General features: G+C 35.9%; 3 protein-coding genes across 3 annotated transcripts; all 3 read left to right on the plus strand.

Moving 5' to 3' along the window:
• The first annotated feature begins 25 nt into the window (after positions 1–25).
• On the plus strand, positions 26–3,676 carry uck2b (uridine-cytidine kinase 2b). The gene is made up of 7 exons (XM_056743399.1): positions 26–209; positions 1,359–1,518; positions 1,690–1,786; positions 1,917–2,059; positions 2,150–2,247; positions 2,360–2,408; positions 2,521–3,676. Exons 1-7 carry the CDS (start codon positions 105–107, stop codon positions 2,652–2,654), a joined length of 786 nt encoding a protein of 261 aa, XP_056599377.1. The 5' UTR covers positions 26–104; the 3' UTR covers positions 2,655–3,676.
• Positions 3,677–3,784: 108 nt separating this feature from the next.
• czib (CXXC motif containing zinc binding protein) lies at positions 3,785–5,744 on the plus strand. The gene is made up of 8 exons (XM_056743832.1): positions 3,785–3,804; positions 3,881–3,964; positions 4,479–4,535; positions 4,660–4,741; positions 4,864–4,895; positions 5,041–5,118; positions 5,293–5,358; positions 5,475–5,744. The coding sequence occupies exons 1-8, from the start codon at positions 3,799–3,801 to the stop codon at positions 5,550–5,552; spliced, it is 483 nt and encodes a 160-aa protein (XP_056599810.1). The 5' UTR covers positions 3,785–3,798; the 3' UTR covers positions 5,553–5,744.
• Positions 5,745–7,280: 1,536 nt separating this feature from the next.
• Positions 7,281–16,679, plus strand: scp2a (sterol carrier protein 2a). The gene is made up of 16 exons (XM_056744483.1): positions 7,281–7,475; positions 8,335–8,389; positions 8,540–8,611; positions 8,718–8,849; positions 9,032–9,096; positions 9,178–9,304; positions 9,853–9,916; positions 10,122–10,208; positions 10,445–10,595; positions 10,791–10,938; positions 11,067–11,174; positions 12,603–12,756; positions 13,178–13,274; positions 13,767–13,896; positions 14,075–14,154; positions 15,854–16,679. Exons 1-16 carry the CDS (start codon positions 7,425–7,427, stop codon positions 15,947–15,949), a joined length of 1,617 nt encoding a protein of 538 aa, XP_056600461.1. The 5' UTR covers positions 7,281–7,424; the 3' UTR covers positions 15,950–16,679.
• Positions 16,680–18,088: the final 1,409 nt, after the last annotated feature.

Consider the following 18,088-nt stretch of genomic DNA (forward strand, 5'->3'; position numbering starts at 1 on the left):
TGAGTAGTTTGTGGGACAGTAAGTGGAGGAGGGGCGCTGCGTGTGTAATATTAGAACAGCGGCAAATAACCTCCGCGTTCAACTACTTCCACTCCACTGCAACCATGGCCGGCGACAGTGAAACACATCTTAAGGGCAGAGAGGAGAACGGCCATACCATCCGACAGCCTTTCCTTATCGGTGTGTCTGGAGGCACCGCCAGTGGGAAGGTTTGAGTTTGTTTATAAGTAACTGTGCAGACGATCAATAATCGTCACGTTGTTTAGTGTTTTTAATGGCGTAAACTTACCGGTGCTGGGTACCTCCACCGACCGCGTGGCCATACTGATATATAAAAGTAACTTCTTTCAAAATACGACATCCGCTTTTTCAAAATGCATTTACTGACCAAAACCTGCTGTTACTGGTCAAAACATTAGTAACGGTTGACGTTACCTTGTATACATATTTTACCTTTGATGCCCAGGGTATTTCTTTTGTCATTTATTACGATAAACACAATGACGGAATTTTCAAAGGTAACCTAAAATATCATACCATAACATTGGCTACTTAAATTTTCAGTTACGATCTTTTGTTAAATCTTCTAGAGTTCACGTTCATCTTTGTCATCATTTTCGAAAACGTCATTATTCGGTTCCACGTGGCGCAGCAAGTTACAGTCATTCTGTAGTTTGGCTATCTGTGAGAAAACACGAACATCAATTTATTTATCGGATGTTTATGTTTCTAAATGGTGTTTGTTTTTTAACTGATTTAAAAATAATTTGGCTTTGGTCGCGGTTACAAGCACATGTCTCACTCCTCGAAGATAAAAGGAAGTTGCGGGAAAGTGACGTCACATTAGCTTTGACTGTTTACATAGCCACGATGACACCGTTTTTGGAAAATCACATCTGTTAAACTGAGGGTGTAACTTTTTTTTAAAGATTTCATTTCACTATAAAAATAAAACCCCATAGTTTGAGAGGCTGTACGAAGTCCCTTAAAATCATTTGTCAAGCCATTGTGTTACTTTACACTACAAGGCGACCTGTCCGTCATCCAGATTTATCACAAATAACCCAGGCGTTGCAGTGGTCTTTGAATGAAGGACATGCCTACTTGCTAAATCTCCTTACATGGGCCAGTTGACCCACCCCACATGGTGGTAAACCACACCATAGTTCACAGCACATGCATTTAAAGTTAGTTAGATCGAGCTGTGGCTCTTGGTCATGTATGATACACAATTCGTAAGTCAGTCAAATTTGTTTTTGCATTTAAACAGAAACAAGGACAACATGCAATACAATCATTTAATGGACAAAATGCATATGATTGTAATATGTGATTGTAATCTAATTATATCTGTTCAGTCCTCAGTATGTGGGAAGATCATGGAGCTCTTGGGCCAGAATAAAATTGACCATCATCAACGTCAGGTGGTCATTCTCAGTCAAGACAGCTTTTACAAGGAGCTCACGCCTGAACAGAAGTCCAAAGCACTAAAGGGCCAATTCAACTTTGATCATCCTGGTATGAAATCACACCTCAGAGTATTCTACATGCTCTTAATACTCCCCCCCCCCCCAAGTAGACTTTTTTTTAACGCCGAAAGAAAATAATTTGTGCATTTAGACTCATAAAGTAGATCAGTGTTTGAGAAACGCAGAATAAAGTAACATTTAGTGCTTGTATCATTCACAGATGCTTTTGACAGTGAACTCATTATGAAGACACTGCATGATATCCTTCAGGGGAAGACAGTGCACATCCCTGTGTATGACTTTGTTGCCCATTCCAGGTGAGCATCTCTCTGCTTTTGAAGGGTTAAATAACGAGTGAACAAAACTGGAGGCTACTTTTGAGTTTTCTGAAAAAGCATGTGCAGAATGGGTGAATGATGAATCAAATGGTTTCCAAACCTTTTACAGAAAGGATGAGTTTGTGACCCTATATCCAGCAGATGTGGTTCTTTTTGAAGGGATTCTCATGTTTTACTCCCAAGAGATTCGCGAACTATTCCAGTTGAAGCTGTTTGTTGACACCGACCCAGACACGAGACTCTCTCGAAGAGGTAGATGCCAAAAAGATCACTGTCCAGATGATTAAGTTCCATTTAAATTTTTCTATCTTAGACTAATTTTGTGTTTTCTTGTTATGTCAGTGTTGCGGGACATCAGTGAGAGAGGCAGAGAGTTGGAACAGGTTCTGACCCAATACATCACTTTTGTAAAGCCAGCTTTTGAGGAGTTCTGTCTTCCAGTGAGTATCTTTAGATGTCTTTAATTGTATCAAATAATTTTATTTTTCACATCCATCCCTTTGTTTAAAAAAGTATATTAAAACTGTTTATCAACTTCATTTTTATTTGCAGACCAAAAAGTATGCAGATGTCATCATTCCTCGTGGAGCAGACAACCTTGGTAAGTCAATGTTCTGTGGAATGAATTAACAGATGTTTTGTTGCAATTAAAGTTATTGATTGGATATGTTGTTATAATTTGGTATTTTTGTAAATGTACTTTTTTCCCCCAGTGGCTATTAACCTGATCGTGCAACATATTCAGGACATCCTGAATGGAGGAGTCACAAAAAGACAGAATGACTTAATAAACGGCCATGGAACTCCCAGACAAAGAAGGACGTCAGAGTCCAGTAGACCTCACTGACCTCACTGTGGCTCTTTCCTCCATTGAGGAGAGGGCAGGACTGAATAATAACGGCAGACATCCCTTTTGTCCAGTGAAAACCAAAGGGATGCGGGAGCTGAAATGCCTTTTGTTATTGTTAACATGATTTGCATTCAGAATATTGTGGATAACTGTTTGGTCAAATTTTTTTCAAAGGGTTGTAAAGGTGCTGTGTTTTTTGGAAGGGTTGATTCCACACTTGGCCTGTCCTGTCAGTGTGTCTATCTGCATTCTCAGCTACGCAGTAAATAAAAGAATAGTATTGAATTTTGATTTTGGTGAGATTGAAAGTCGAGAAAACGTTGATCACAGTGCTGTTGGGACAAATACTTGAAGTCGGAGCTCAGGTTGGGTGGGTTGTTCCATCTGCAAAGAAAAAATCCTAGTACCTCATATTTGAGGCCCTTTATGTGTATGTGAATGAAGAGATATGTTTGTGTAAAGATGATCGCATGGTATGTTGGCATGTATGTGACATTCTTGTAGTCACATTTGAATTTTTTTAGTTTTTAATTGAGTCCGAACTTTGTTGAATGTTTGATATGATTCTATCAATCATACCGTTTTGTTTTTTTATGAGTATGACATGGCACAGTTTGGCCTCTTTGTATCTGTGAGATGTGATTTAAGGTCTATTGAAATATTTTATTTACAGTGTTGATTGCCAAAATAACACCTTATTTGATGTTCAGTAAGCAGGGCCATAGAATCGATCACATTATATTAAAAATGGGTTAGTTTTATCTGATGTAAACATTTTGTCCTGTGTAACAAAAATACCCTTAAAAAACAACTATCTTTAACACTAATTTATACAACACATGAAAATGTACTGTATCGCACACAACTATGCTTCCAAACTTGGAATTACTTGAACCGTGATGTAATTTCCCCTCAGACTCCTGTTTGTACACTGATGTTTTAACCAGATGACCTTTTTGGTATAGTTTTGTTGAAAATAAATGTTACGGTGGGAAGGAATAAAATAAATAATGAACTTCTGTCTTTGTTTGCTTCACGTTTTGTTTCACGCGTGCAATACTCGAAACTTTCGCTAGGCGGAGCAGTGACATCTGTCGCCCTCTTTATACGTAATCGTCATGCAACGAAGGCGTGGTCCAAGATGGGGGTATGTGTAAATGCAGTTGATTTTATTATTAAAGGTACGAGTGGCTGATCAAATAACCATTCAATGTATTCTTCAGAAATTTGGATTGCAGCTCAAAGCCACTTTGGAAAATGTTACGAATTTGAGACCGGTGGGCGATGATTTTCGCTGGTATTTGAAGGTAAAGTGGTCGCTTAATTTGGTCAGTGTGGCTGACAGCAAAGAGTAAAGTAACTTCTGTTAGTGGATTGAGACTTTTAACGTACTCAACCATACCTCCTCAAAGTACCTTAAGTAGAATGTAAATACGTGGTATTTAAATATAAACCCTCGATACCATTTTATTTAATAAAATAGCATATTGTTATCGGATACATCGCAGCACCATGGTATCATCAACACAGTACAGTTTGTAGGATAACAATTTTAATACTTTTTAATGGAATTGATATGAGTATTTACTTAATTATTTTTTGAATATTTATGCTGATAAAGTTTATACATTGAATGCAGTGTAAGTTGCTTTGGTTAAAAGCCTCTGCCAAATGCATATATGTGCATGTAAATATAAAGTTCAAATAGGTCTTCACTGTTGCATTGATCAATACAGGTACAGCATTTCGTAAGCAGACAGTAATCATATGGGACAGTTACATTATTAAATGTTGTTTCACTTAAAACCCTTGTCATTTCAGCTCAAGTGTGGAAATTGTGGCGAGGTTTCGGAAAAATGGCAGTACATCACATTACTGGTAGGTTTCAATATGTGAGTGACAGTGAAAAGTGTGAATAGTAATTTGCATTACAGTGTATTTACTGTATTGTATAAACGAATAAACATCTATATAGTGATTACTGGCCCTAATCTCACCCCAGGACAGCATGCCATTAAAAGGAGGACGAGGGAGTGCTAGCATGGTGCAGAAGTGTAAACTTTGTTCTCGGGAAAATTCAATAGGTAACGAACATGATAAAGCTTTTAGAATGCACTAAGACTGAAGTACTCAAAGCTTCATGTAACTCTTAAATACATACACAATACAAAATATCAGCATACATTTAATACGTTACTGTTTCCAGATATCTTGGGGGACACAATTACACCGTACAATGTAAGTACTGCCAACTTTAAATAATTTTACTAAATCACGTATTTCAGAGAAGTCAGTTTACAGTGTAAGAAATGAGTTTGATTGTGTGTAAATTTGTTCAGTTCTCTCCTAATAACCGTCAATATACTTATTTTTAACTCTGAAGGTAGAAGACAATGAAAGGTTTAAGACAATCGTGCAATTTGAATGTCGAGGACTTGAACCAGTCGATTTTCAACCACAGGTGGGATTTTTTTTATCAAAAAGCTAAACCTCATTTTAAATTCTCCATCATTTGTGAGTAGCTTTGGATAAAATGTAAAAGCAAGAATATGAAAGTCTGTTTGTACACTTAAAGAACAGTTTTCTGTTTAGTTTTTTCCCTAATCTTATAAACATTCACACCATGATCCCGCAGGCTGGTTTTGCTGCTAAAGGAGCAGAAACCTCCACTCAGTTCCCAGAGATCAACCTTCAAGAGAAAGTAAGTAGTAACGTATTGCTTTGTAGTTGTTTCACAATTCTCTTTACATTTTATTTTTGTAACCTAATGACATCATACCTTAATGACACCTTTAATATTTTGTTTGTTTGTTTCAGGACTGGACAGAATATGACGAGAAAGCCAGAGAGTCTGTGGGTATCTATGAAATCACACACCAGTTCATCAAGTGCTGAAAATATCATAAATTGTGTGAGGAAAGGTGGATGGAACTGAATGAAGACTATTTTCAGATGGATTAAAGCCACACTCCTCATATTGAATGCTGATTTGCTATTGGAAAAGACACATTTAATATGAGATTATCAGATGGACAATCTGGTGGTTGTGCTGTTTTTGCAACATAAATAAATTCTGGAAAGATTGAATCTTTTGTGTTTCTGTTCATCAAAACTATAAAGGTTTGCAGTAGTTGTCTCTAACATTAGTTGACATTCAACCATGGGTAATACAAAAACATTTGGAGAAAAACCTGGTGGGTCACAAACCAAATTTTGAATACTTCCACGGCTACATTTTTTAAATATTTTTACAGAAGCAGGATCAAAATCTGGGGTGATGTTAAAAAATATGAAATGTCACATGTGAATAATATTAAGTTAGCAAATAATTTGTAGAGGGAGGTAAAATTACCATTTTCACCTGAAATTTGGAGCCATATTAGAGGGGGTAAAAATAAATGCATTTTATGCCAATGGTGATGGTAAAAAAATGAAGAAAGGGCATTTTTTGTGTTCTTTTTACTAAATGTTCATGGCTGTAACTCCAAAATCATTAGAGATACATTAAGGACCTATTCGATTCTTGTACTTGGCCAACCTTTCTTCTGGGAACTACATTTTTATGCACTCTATGGTTCAGTTCTAGAGACAGGTACATCTTAAAATATTAGAATATCTTGAAAAAGCTCAATATTTTTTGTCACTCATCATAGAAGCTGAAACCCATATATTATATAGATTCATTAGACGTAGTAATATATTTCAAGCCTTTATTTCTGGAAATTTTTATAATAATGGCTTGCAGATAATTCCATTCCATTCCATTTTCTACCCGAACTACCTCGGGTCACGGGGAGCCTGCGCCTATCTCAGGAGTCATTGGGCATCAAGGCAGGATACACCCTGGATGGAGTGCCAACCCATCGCAGGGCACGCTTGCAGATAATGAAAACCCAAAATTAGAATAATACACAAGATCAATAAAAAAAATATTTTAAACAGAAATGTCAGGCTTCTAATTGAGGCAAACAGCCTGTGGCACAGCTCGGGTATAATGGAAGCCCAGGTTAGCTCAGGATTACGGCCTTCAGGTCATCTGCATTGTTGGGTGTGGTGTCTCTCGTCTTCCTATTAAAAATACAGGACAGGCGGGATGCTGGCCAATCAAGCACAGTACCACCATCATCATTGAACCAGCTTTGGCAGTGTGGGCAGGTGCCAAGTCCAGCTGGAAAATGAAATCAGTAAAGTAATAGAAATTTAGTACCTATGGTAAATAAGGTTTTTGTATCAAAATCTGAATTAAATAACGGTGTGAACCTTTTGTGATTGACAACCAGATACAAAGAGAAAGAAATAGAAAGATTAGTGGTCTATACATTCTCTTCCAATAAATCTCATTCTTTTATCATTTAAGGTTTCAGTGCCTCTTTATATTCCACTGATGGAAAGAATAAAAACATCTGTTTTAAAAACTGAAAAATAAGGTTTCGTTTTCATATACTTACATTTATGATTTTTTTCTAGAATCAAGTTTGTATTATTGTATAAAAAAATCATTCATTTATCATCCAATACTATTCCGAATATAATCTGTTCTCTGGCAAAGCTGGGCAGTGACAGAATATCTAGATGTGAGCTTGAATTGGACAGAACTTGGGCTGCTACTGATGACGTTTCACAAGTCCACAAGACAGACAAGAACGCATATTGAGAAACTGCAAGTGTGTTACAGTCAGTGTGTTACAGTCAGTGTGTTACAGTCAGCTGTAGTTTGTTTTATATTACAGTGAAGTCCATTTCATCCGTCACACTGCAAACCCGAAGATGGCTCCTGCAAGAAATAGGGTTTTTGTCATTGGGGTGGGAATGACAAAGGTAAATCTTATAACCTTAATATTCAAGTGATCTAAAGTTGGTTGAGCTGCTAATGTAAACTGAACACAACTTTAACACATTAGTTAGCATGCTCGCTACAGCTCGTGATATGGTGAACTTTTGGAGTACATCTGAAAGAATGAAAGTGCTTTTAAAAAAAACGTTTGCTGTTAGCATGTGCTATTGTTGTCTACTGTACAGTACTAGACAGATTTTTGTTGAAAGTCGCATGTGATCAGTTCAGTTCAGGGAATAAAATGTTTTATACGCATTTAGCTCCATGTCACGCCATCCAGAATAGCGTTTCAAAGGTTTAGATGTTTGTCAGACATGTGTTAAAGGTTCTCCGCTGATGTGTGTTGTGAAATAGTGCCAAAGACCTTCAGACTTTTAGTCAAAAGTAATGGTGTAGTTTTATGGTTTCTGTTGATATCGCGATAAATGGTGTCATAGGTTACTGTGTACAATCTGTTACGATGGTGGTCCTAGTTTATGAAGTATGTCGAGAGAGAATAAAACGTGTGCTGTGGCGCCCTCTAGTGATATGGAAGAGGAAGTGTGGCGTGTAAATGATGCAGTTTTATATAATTAAAACAAGTTCATTGATGATTATGTCATAGAATGGTTACCCCATGTAACTCTGTTCCATGTAATAGGTTTACTCGAAATTATAAATCAGTAGGGACATGTAGTTTGCAATAAATGTGTATTGTGGTTATTGGTAAACATATATGTTTTAATAAAGTAGAGAAAATGCATTCATTTGACAAGCTTAAAATAAAACCTACATATTTTTATGGGACACCTATTTGTGTCTAATGCTTGAAAAGTGAATATTATATGTTTTCCCCGTTTACAGTTTGAAAAACCGGGTGCGAGAGATATTGATTACCCAGACATGGCCAAAGAAGCAGGTGCAGTTGATAAGTCTTGTTTGTTTTATTTAAACTGTTAGTTTGACAGGTTTCATCAGCTCATTGTATGGAAAACCAATAGATGTATTAATAGTATTTAAAATCGTTTAATGTTAAACCAATAGATGTATTCTCTTATGTCTTGCACAGGAGAAAGAGCACTGGCTGAAGCAGGAATAAAGTACTCTGCCATCCAGCAGGCATGTGTGGGCTACGTGTATGGTATGCCATAGAATTTGTAAATATAGATGTCAACATAATACATATATATTCCAACCTTTTCTGAAATCATGATTGAATTAAAGTGTATTTCTCTGTATTTCTCCAGGTGACTCGACGTGCGGTCAAAGAGCTATTTATCACAGTCTGGGCCTGTCAGGGATCCCGATTGTCAATGTGAACAATAACTGTTCCACTGGCTCCACGGCTCTCTTTATGGCCCGTCAACTAATTCAGGGAGGTGAGATATTTATGGAAATTTGCTGACCTTTATATATAATATTAATCCTGTACCCTTGTTGCAAATGATTACTCAATGCTGTAATAATGCGTTTACATATTTTAAGAGACACTACCAATCAACCACTTATACACATATAAATAATTGTCACTAGTAAAATTCTATCCTCCTGTTTCTCTCAGGTCTTGCTGATTGTGTTCTTGCCCTGGGCTTTGAGAAGATGGAAAGAGGTTCACTGTCTTCAAAGGTAATGCTGCAATGTTCTGTATTTTATCTATCTCAAATGCTTTTGATATTGTATCTGTCTCATTAAACCTCATGTTTGCAGTTCATGGACAGAACCAATCCTATGGACAAGCACATGGAGGTGATGATCAACCGTTATGGTCTGGCAGCAGCTCCAGCTGCACCTCAGATGTTTGGAAATGCTGGTAGAGAGCACATGGAGAAGTACGGTAAGAGCTGAGAATGAATCAAGAATGCTTGTGTTTTTTAAACTACTGTAGACAAAGTTGTGGGATATGATTAGTTCTGTCTTTTAGGATAGCTCATCCAAAATGAAAATTCTGTCATGAATTACTCACTCTCAAGTTGATCCAAATCTGTTTACTTTTATTTGTTTGGCTGAACACAAAGAAAGATATTTGGAAGAATGTTAGGAACTGACATTTTTGGGGCATCATTGACTATCATAGTAGGACAAATTATTGTATTTTTTTTTTGTTCTTGCTTAACACAAAAGATATTTTGAGGAATTTAGGAAAACAAAGTTCTGGGGGACCTTTGACTACCATTTTTTCTATTATGACAGTCAATGATGCCCCACAAATGTCAGTTGCTAACATTTTTCCAAATATCTTTCTTTGTGGTCAACAGAACAACTAATTGTATACGGATTTGGAACAACTAGAGAGTGATTAATTCATGACAGAATTTTTATTTTTGGGTCAATGTTAAACAACTTTTTTAAGTGATGCATGCTAATGGTATTGGTCTTGTTTAGGCACAAAACCAGAACATTTCGCTAAAATTGCTTGGAAGAACCACAAACATTCCATCAATAATCCGTAAGTTTGACTAATGATTTGTTGTAAGGACAAAATCTGTACTTTTATTTTGTTGTGTCTGAGGCTATGGGAAGTATTCAGGTTCCCTGTGTGACGTAATGGGAAACAAATGATCACACTTGTGTTTCACTAATCTATGTAAATGCTATAGCGATGTATGGTTAGTAATATTGGTTCCATGCTTTTCTTCCACAATCTTCCTCAGTTACTCGCAATTTCGGGATGAATATTCCTTGGAGCAGGTCATTAATTCCAGGAAGGTGTTTGAGTTCCTCACACTCTTACAGTGTTGGTAAGTGCATCATATCGTGAGCTGATAAATATGAAGAATAGGTTTTTTATTATATCATAAAAACTAAACTTTGATGACCAAGATCGGTGCTCAAGTACATTTCTCAAATCTTCCGCAATTGGCTGGTGTGTAATTTTTTCGATTTTAGGCCGCGCTTTATTGTCAAACTGTGAGTCATTCATGGTGATCACATCAAACTGTCTTACAGAAGCCTGTTGGCTTTTATTTTCCTCTAGTCCTACGTCAGACGGAGCAGGAGCTGCAGTTCTGGCCAGTGAGGAGTTTGTGAGGAGGAATGGATTGGAGAATAAAGCAGTGGAGATCATAGCTCAAGAGATGGTCACAGACCTCTCCACTACTTTTGAAGAAAACAGCTGTTTGAAAATGGTAAGATTAACTGACGGCGAGACACTTAACCTCCTAAACTACCAGAAGTGATATTTGACTAATGTATTCCAGATTTATGACTCTTCCTTTGATATTTGGAAGCTATTCAAATCAAGTCAGATTAATAAAACGCTTTATGCTTTAATATTTCTCCTCCATTTTTTTCCCCCTCTCATCATTATCCGTCCACCATAGGTTGGTTATGATATGACCCGTGTTGCTGCTAAGAAATGTTTCGACATGGCTGGTCTGAGGCCATCAGATGTTGATGTCATTGAGCTGCACGACTGCTTCTCTGCCAATGAGCTCATCACATATGAAGCTCTGGGACTGTGTCCCGAGGGTAAGACCGGACCTTAACCCTTTTTACCTATATGATATATCTTAATTAAAACAGATTTAGAAACATTTAACAATCCTAAAAGTATTTGCAATTTTGTTGACTAAATGCTCCTATTTTCATCATTCCAGGTAAAGCTGGTGAGCTGATTGATCGGGGTGACAATACATATGGTGGTAAATGGGTGATAAACCCTAGTGGAGGACTCACATCAAAAGGACACCCTCTTGGAGCCACAGGTACAGTTTAGAGTTATGTTCAAGGTTCAATGCCAATTAAGCTCAAATTAATTTTTGCATTTTGTGTTTTGCTTATTTGGAAATTTATAACAGTTGTGGTCAGTGTATCGCACTCAAAATACTAGGGAGGCAGAGAGAGGATTTGGGTCATATTGTGATTCTTGTCTAAAAAAAGGGCTGAATTGTTTACAGTATTATTATATGTGTGAATATCGATAATCATGCTATTTAATATCACAGCTAATGTCAATACCAGTATATTGTGACACCTCTTATATATATATTTAAAAAATCAAAATGATTAGGGAACTTTTTAGCCTACTCACTGCCAGCAGGGGGAGTCCTTTCTCTTAAATAATGAACCAACCTGGCTCGAGATGATCATAATGGGCATGTTAAACTGGTTTGTGTCCAGTATAAAGTGTGCTTTTTCTTCATCCCTCTAACCTCTTTAATCTTTCATCTCTGTTACTTCCTGTCATTGTTCTGAATGAACAAATGTAGTGGTCAGGTTGAGGAGATGAAAGGTCAGATGATGTCAGTTTTAAGTCATGCATATGCTTCCACTCAATCCTTTCTGTTTTTTGAACAATCTGATTAATTTACTTCTCTGCACACAGTGTTTCTAATTGCTTAACGTTAACAGTTTAATGACATTCAGGACTTTCGGCGCTTCCACAAACAGTTAAAGGTCACTGGCCTGCAGTGGCTGCCTGAAAAGGTCTTGCTCTAAATCCCTTATCCTGTTGAGGTAATGAGCAAACTTCAAGTAGTTTAACCCAACAGGATAACATGCTCAGCCTAAGCGTTAACACAGATTCATACTGACGGATTTAGGTGGGGTGTCAAGTCACTGGTCATCCATGCAGTGTTGATTCAATGTTGAATGCAAGGACAAAAGAATGAAATAACTTAACTTATTTCATCTATTGAAAATGAAAATTCTGTCATCATTTACTCACCCTCTTGTCATTTCAAACCTGAATGACTTTCTTACTTCTGCAAAACACAAAAGAAGATATTTTGAAGAAAGTCGGTAACCGAATACAGGACGGAAATGAAAAGGGGTAAGTAAATTATGACAGAATTTTCATTTTTTTGGTGAACTATCAATTAACTATTAGTATATTAAAGTACCATATACTAATCAATACTGTGGTTTTGGTAATACTATAGCCACCACAGTTCTTGTTGTTGAAGAACAGTTTATAGAAAAAATTATAATATACACTTTATTATAACTCTCTAGAGGATTATCCCCTGTATGACATTTCTATTGGCACTGAGTTCATAGTAATTGACAAAACTTATCGACAAAAGAATCAACAGATAATGGAATGAAGCAATAGTAACTGTAAAATGTAGATTTAGAGCATAAAGGGCAGAAGCGATGTGGTGGATGAACTGTGGCCTGTTTGCATGGCTCAGGTTTGGCTCAGTGTGCAGAGCTGTGCTGGCAGCTGAGAGGGGAGGCGGAGCTTCGGCAGGTCCCGGGGGCAAAGGTCGCCCTTCAGCACAACATTGGTCTTGGTGGAGCGGTAGTGGTCACTCTTTACAGGATGGGGTTCCCTCAAGAAACAAGGTATGTCTAAATTAAATTATTGAGAACTGTTACCAATGCATTTAATGGGTATTATGACTCACGAAGATATTTGTAGGTAACCTTTTTTTTAGGATTAGATATTTTTAAATTAGCTTTAAGTATGATCAGAAATACATAACTGCCCTTTAGATATTTATTTTAATAGATGCATACATTTTAAGAAATTACATTCAGAGTATTATATTAATGATTATTTGGTTAGTTTCATGTTTGTTCTAATACTGAAGTTGGGTCCAAAAGCCAAGGCTGTTATGGCTATATGACCTGTTACACATATTAGCCCACACGTATTCCATATGCATCATAAATTTTCCCATACTTTAAGTTTTCCCAACTTGAAAAGCAGAATTTTGGACTTTTTAACACACGGTTCTAAATGTACTTTACTAAATGTCCTCAGTTCTCGTATTGCTGCAGTTCCCACCAGTGCTTCCAGTGAACTCGCAGGATTCAAAGCTCACACTGTCTTCAAAGAGATTGAAAAGAAACTAGCAGAGGTAATTCATCAGAATGGGTTGTGTGTCTCCAATTATAACATAAAAGGTTCTCTGTAAACTGACAGTGGTTTGGGGTTTGTTTATATCATTAACACCTATTAGGCCTAAAAATGATACTGGCAAAAGGACAAGATTCAACAATGACTTGTTCGAGTGGCAAATTTCCAAGACATAGCATTACGAATACACATAAAATGACTTTTTAAATTAAGAAGTTGAGTGCTGCTAGGATTGTGATTGTTGAAATCATTTCAGACAGTTCAGGTTCTTTGATAAAATAATTCAATGATAGGTGAAGTATCTGCCAAGAGCTGTCATCTGAAATATAATCTTAATTCCAATCTTAAATCTATTTTTGCTCTCTGGGTGTTAAGGTGTTCAGACAATTTTTGCGGTGATTTCTTTTTCTATAAAAGTGAAGTTGTACGACCAGTGCTTTTCATTAGGACTGAAAGATGAAAAAAAATCAATTTCCTTTTTCATTTCTCACAGGATGGAGGGGACTTAGTCAGGAAAATCGGAGGTGTTTTTGCCTTTAAAGTGAAGGATGGTCCAGGTGGAAAAGAGGCATTGTGGGTAGTGGATGTAAAAAATGGCAATGGCTCAGTGACTAATGATGCAGGTGTGAGGACTTTTATTTTATATTTATATCCTCACGTTTAAAATGCAAAAATATCCCCAGCCCCTGTTAGACAATCCAATTCTCATTTTTTCAATGAGAAAAAATTTGATTTAATGAATTATTAAAAAACAAGTCTTTTATTTGCCTATATCTTAAAAATGTTTTTCTACCCTCACAGGTAAAAAAGCAGACTGCACCATTGCTATGGCTGACTCTGATCTTTTGGCCTTGATGACAGGACAGATGAATCCACAAACAGTACGTTTACAGTAGTATTCATTTTAGGGCATAAAAGGCACTACAATCCTGCACTGTATTTATAATGATAATAGTTAGAGATTTAATCAAATTCCTAACCCTGAATTGAATGCGTTTAATCTACTTTTAAATTTTTTATATCTTAAATGGTACATGTATCTTTTACATTCATACTGAATCATGATTGGTCTTGTTTTCTGTGCTTATGTTTATACATTCATAATCGCTGTAAACAACATAGTGAGTTCATGTGTTCAAGTTCAAGTTCAATTTTATTTTGACCGAAGTGCTTCACAATGTCCAAAGGAAAACATACACAAGTAACACGAATACAATGAGTAATAGTAATAATAATAATATGAAAACATACACATATATATATATATATACAACACACATACACATATATATATTCATGCATACACATATACACATATACATACATTCACACACACATACATATATATATATATATATATATATATATATATATATATATATATATATATATTTATACATACCCATATATACACATATACTTATAAAAATAAAAACATCGCAATGTCTCCACTCAGCCTGTCATAAAAGCCAAAGAATCCAGGTGTGTCTTAAGTAATGCCTTAAAAATTGTGTGCGGCCAAAACGAAGACACTTGTGTATCATGACTATAATTACTCTTTTGATGCCTTGCAAGGATTAGTATTTCCTAACAGTGACACAAGTGAAGCTCAACTGGTAGAACGTAATGATAACAACACCAAGGACATCTACTGCATGTCTGATTAAACCTAGTTGTGTTTTCTAAATATCTCTAGTAGTTTTGCTCATACTCAGGGAAATCCTGTCAGGTGTTCGTGAGGATGACATTTTTGATTGAAGAATTGCAATTGTAAACCATAATGCTGGTCAATGACAGTAGCATTTCAGATTAGTCCACTGTCAGGGATGACCTGTGACCTGTAGGCTTTGATGTACAGTCAATGAATCAGACTGATTTGTATGGAGATTAACATGCAGTTACTTTGACATTTCCATGTCCCGGCTTTAGCTACATCATAAAGTAAATTGAGTTTATCTGTCAACGACTGGTAAAAAAGGTCTTGTAGAATGCAGAATATACCCACAGAATATGAGTTTTTGTATTTAAAACTGCTGTAAAATGCAGACAAACACACACAGTGATTGGCGACACATTCTAATGTTTACTGATGTTTTACTATATTGCATGACATCCTTAAACAGTCCATAGTTGGAATGATGACCTGGTACTTAGAAGAGAATTTATAGAATATTGGCCTATTTTATCATATTGCAAGTTCAGCCACTTTAACCATATAAACAATAAACATTAAATATTTTGCTTATCATCAAACAAACAGTTTTTAACTCCAAACAATAGTAGTTGTTAATTGCTTTTTTAAACGTCTATGTCATAAGAGACAGATATGAAATAAAGGGTGTTTTTGTCATTTTGAGTGTTACGCTCTGAAAATCGGTTTGATTCCAAATGAGACTAATGGCTTCCAATGTCTTCTGCATGAGTCAAAGCTCGTAACATTCTGTGGATTGATAGCTTGAAAATATATGTTTTTATAATTCCTTAGAAATTCTGTAGTGATTAATATATTACTAAACCATTTTGAATTGTTCCAGTTACTTTCCACCAATTGCTAATTCATTCATTCTCTCCTATTTTAAGGCATTTTTCCAAGGAAAACTGAAGATAACTGGGAATATGGGAATGGCAATGAAACTACAGAATTTACAGCTGACAGCAGGCAAAGCCAAACTGTGATTTCTTTTGCCTAGCAAAAATAGAAGTGCAAATGTGAAATGCTTAAGGATGTTAATTTCATAAGAAGGAAATTATTAGATTACATTATTTGATAACATTAACAGTATTTTCATAAACTTTTTTCTATGCATTTCGAATATGTTAATAATTTAACCGAAGAACAGCTTTTTTTCATGAGTACAAACAAAGCATGAAAGCGTTACTAAAAGTAATTATGCTCAATGATCTACTACCTTGTAAGTTGCTAACATGAAAAAATGGATATACGTGTAATATTCATCAAATACCTAAATTATGGATCAACAATAAAATCTGCAGGAAAATATACATTTACATTAAGTAGACGCTTTTATCCAAAGCCACTTACAGAGAGTTCAGGGAGCAATAAGCCATATGTCCCAGTTTAAGTCAAATAAATCAAAATAAATTAAATACATTTATATGTATTGATTAAGCAGACACATTTATTGAAAGCCAGTAGTGACTTTGCTGTAAAGCTGTGAAACTATAATTAGTTCATCACACCCTGATTTGGCCTTCATAATGTGCCTGTTATTATTAGCTAGTTTTTCAACTTTCGGTGTTGGGAACATTGTCACTTTTAATTAATTGTATATTAATTATACAATTAGTTTTACAATTGTATATGAATCTGTAAAAAATCTGTAAAATATTTCTTAAACGGCTGTCATTCTACTGTAATAATAAAGGTTTGATTGTTAGATTGTTAGAGATGTATTAAGACATGAGCCAATTACACATTCAGTCTGTTTTCAGCAGTGCATGTCCTTGTGCCCACATGAACTTTCTGTATCCGCAATCGTTTCTTATTACACACCCACATGCTGCAATTCTGCTCTGCCTTCCAGGCCACCTACTCAGTGACCAGAATAATTATACCAGACCATTCACATTCATGCAAAAACACTTGCAAAATATTTAATATTAGGTTCAAGATCCAAAAAGCATTGAAACTATACTAATACACAAGAGGTTCTTGCTTTGAGATTTTTTGTGGTGTGAAGATGTTAAGGGAGGTTGCTTAAATATTTGAGATTTTACCTACCGGCCACATCATAGAGGGCATTACTCTGTTTTTGAAATCTTGCAAATCAGCGGCTATATAAATGCATTACTTCCATCAGATAAACAGACAAAATTTGAGTCATAGTTTTTAAAGAAATTTCATTTATATCACAACTATGAATTGAATTGTTTTCTTAATTGTCCTTGTGTTTGTACAACCCTCGTTGTACAAACCAACAAAATTTCAAATGATCTTCCACACAAAGATGCAATAATAGAAGTGAAATTTAAAACACATTGGTATACACAACAGTACCTATAAAACAATGTTAAATATATAAATAATTCAAATGCACACAATTTAAGAAAAAAAGTGAATAAAGTTACAGTAGATACTTCATCAAACCAGTGCAAATCATGCAAGCAATGAGTGTAGATACAAAAAATGTCCAAGTTACTAAACAATCAGAGAAATATCTTACTGGCCTGATTCATTGCTTCCAGGCCCTGGGAATAAAACTGTTCCTCATCCTTGAGGCGCAGGCATAAAAAGTCGTGGAAGCCAGATGTAAGCAATTCAAACATGAAATGACATGGGTGTGTTGAGTCCTTACAGATGCCGATCGCTTTTTCCAAACAGTGTGATTTATAGATATCCTCTAATTTTGGCAATTCAACCCAAATTATCTTCTGAGCTCGCAGAACGACCCTTTGGAGCGCATTCTTCTCACTAACTGTACACCTAGAAGATACACACTTCAGGCATGTTTATACAAAGAATCCTGTAAGGCTTTGGAAATCTGTTGCATGGCCTGTGAGTCCATAGAGTTTGCAAAAAAATTCTTTGTAACTTGTCAAGCACAGGCCTTATATAACCGAATGACTTTGCATTTGTGTCGAATGGTTTTTACTTTAAATAGAAGGAAACATATAATTCTCATTATTTAAAATGACGGGGTCCTCATTTGTTTTATTAAACTAACTGCTTAGCTTTCTCATTGTTTACGTCGGACCTATGCTTTAAATGAATCCTTATTTTCTGGATTCATTTTGAGGGATAGTTTTCCCAAAAAGGCTTATTCTATGATCACTTCCTCTCCATCCTGTTGTTCA

The sequence above is a fragment of the Triplophysa dalaica genome, chromosome 3 (genome assembly GCF_015846415.1).
Source record: "Triplophysa dalaica isolate WHDGS20190420 chromosome 3, ASM1584641v1, whole genome shotgun sequence".
NCBI classification, from domain to species: domain Eukaryota; kingdom Metazoa; phylum Chordata; class Actinopteri; order Cypriniformes; family Nemacheilidae; genus Triplophysa; species Triplophysa dalaica.

Bases quoted from the DNA above. Each gene is read 5' to 3' on its own strand.
- uck2b (XM_056743399.1), top strand. From the start codon at position 105: ATGGCCGGCGACAGTGAAACACATCTTAAGGGCAGAGAGGAGAACGGC. The intron at 210-1,358 runs GTTTGAGTTTGT...ATATCTGTTCAG, and splicing joins GAGGCACCGCCAGTGGGAAG to TCCTCAGTATGTGGGAAGAT. The intron at 1,519-1,689 runs GTATGAAATCAC...TATCATTCACAG, and splicing joins ATTCAACTTTGATCATCCTG to ATGCTTTTGACAGTGAACTC.
- czib (XM_056743832.1), top strand. The intron at 3,965-4,478 runs GTAAAGTGGTCG...TTGTCATTTCAG, and splicing joins ATTTTCGCTGGTATTTGAAG to CTCAAGTGTGGAAATTGTGG. The intron at 5,119-5,292 runs GTGGGATTTTTT...ATGATCCCGCAG, and splicing joins CAGTCGATTTTCAACCACAG to GCTGGTTTTGCTGCTAAAGG.
- scp2a (XM_056744483.1), top strand. From the start codon at position 7,425: ATGGCTCCTGCAAGAAATAGGGTTTTTGTCATTGGGGTGGGAATGACA. The intron at 8,850-9,031 runs GTGAGATATTTA...TGTTTCTCTCAG, and splicing joins CCGTCAACTAATTCAGGGAG to GTCTTGCTGATTGTGTTCTT. The intron at 10,596-10,790 runs GTAAGATTAACT...CGTCCACCATAG, and splicing joins AAAACAGCTGTTTGAAAATG to GTTGGTTATGATATGACCCG.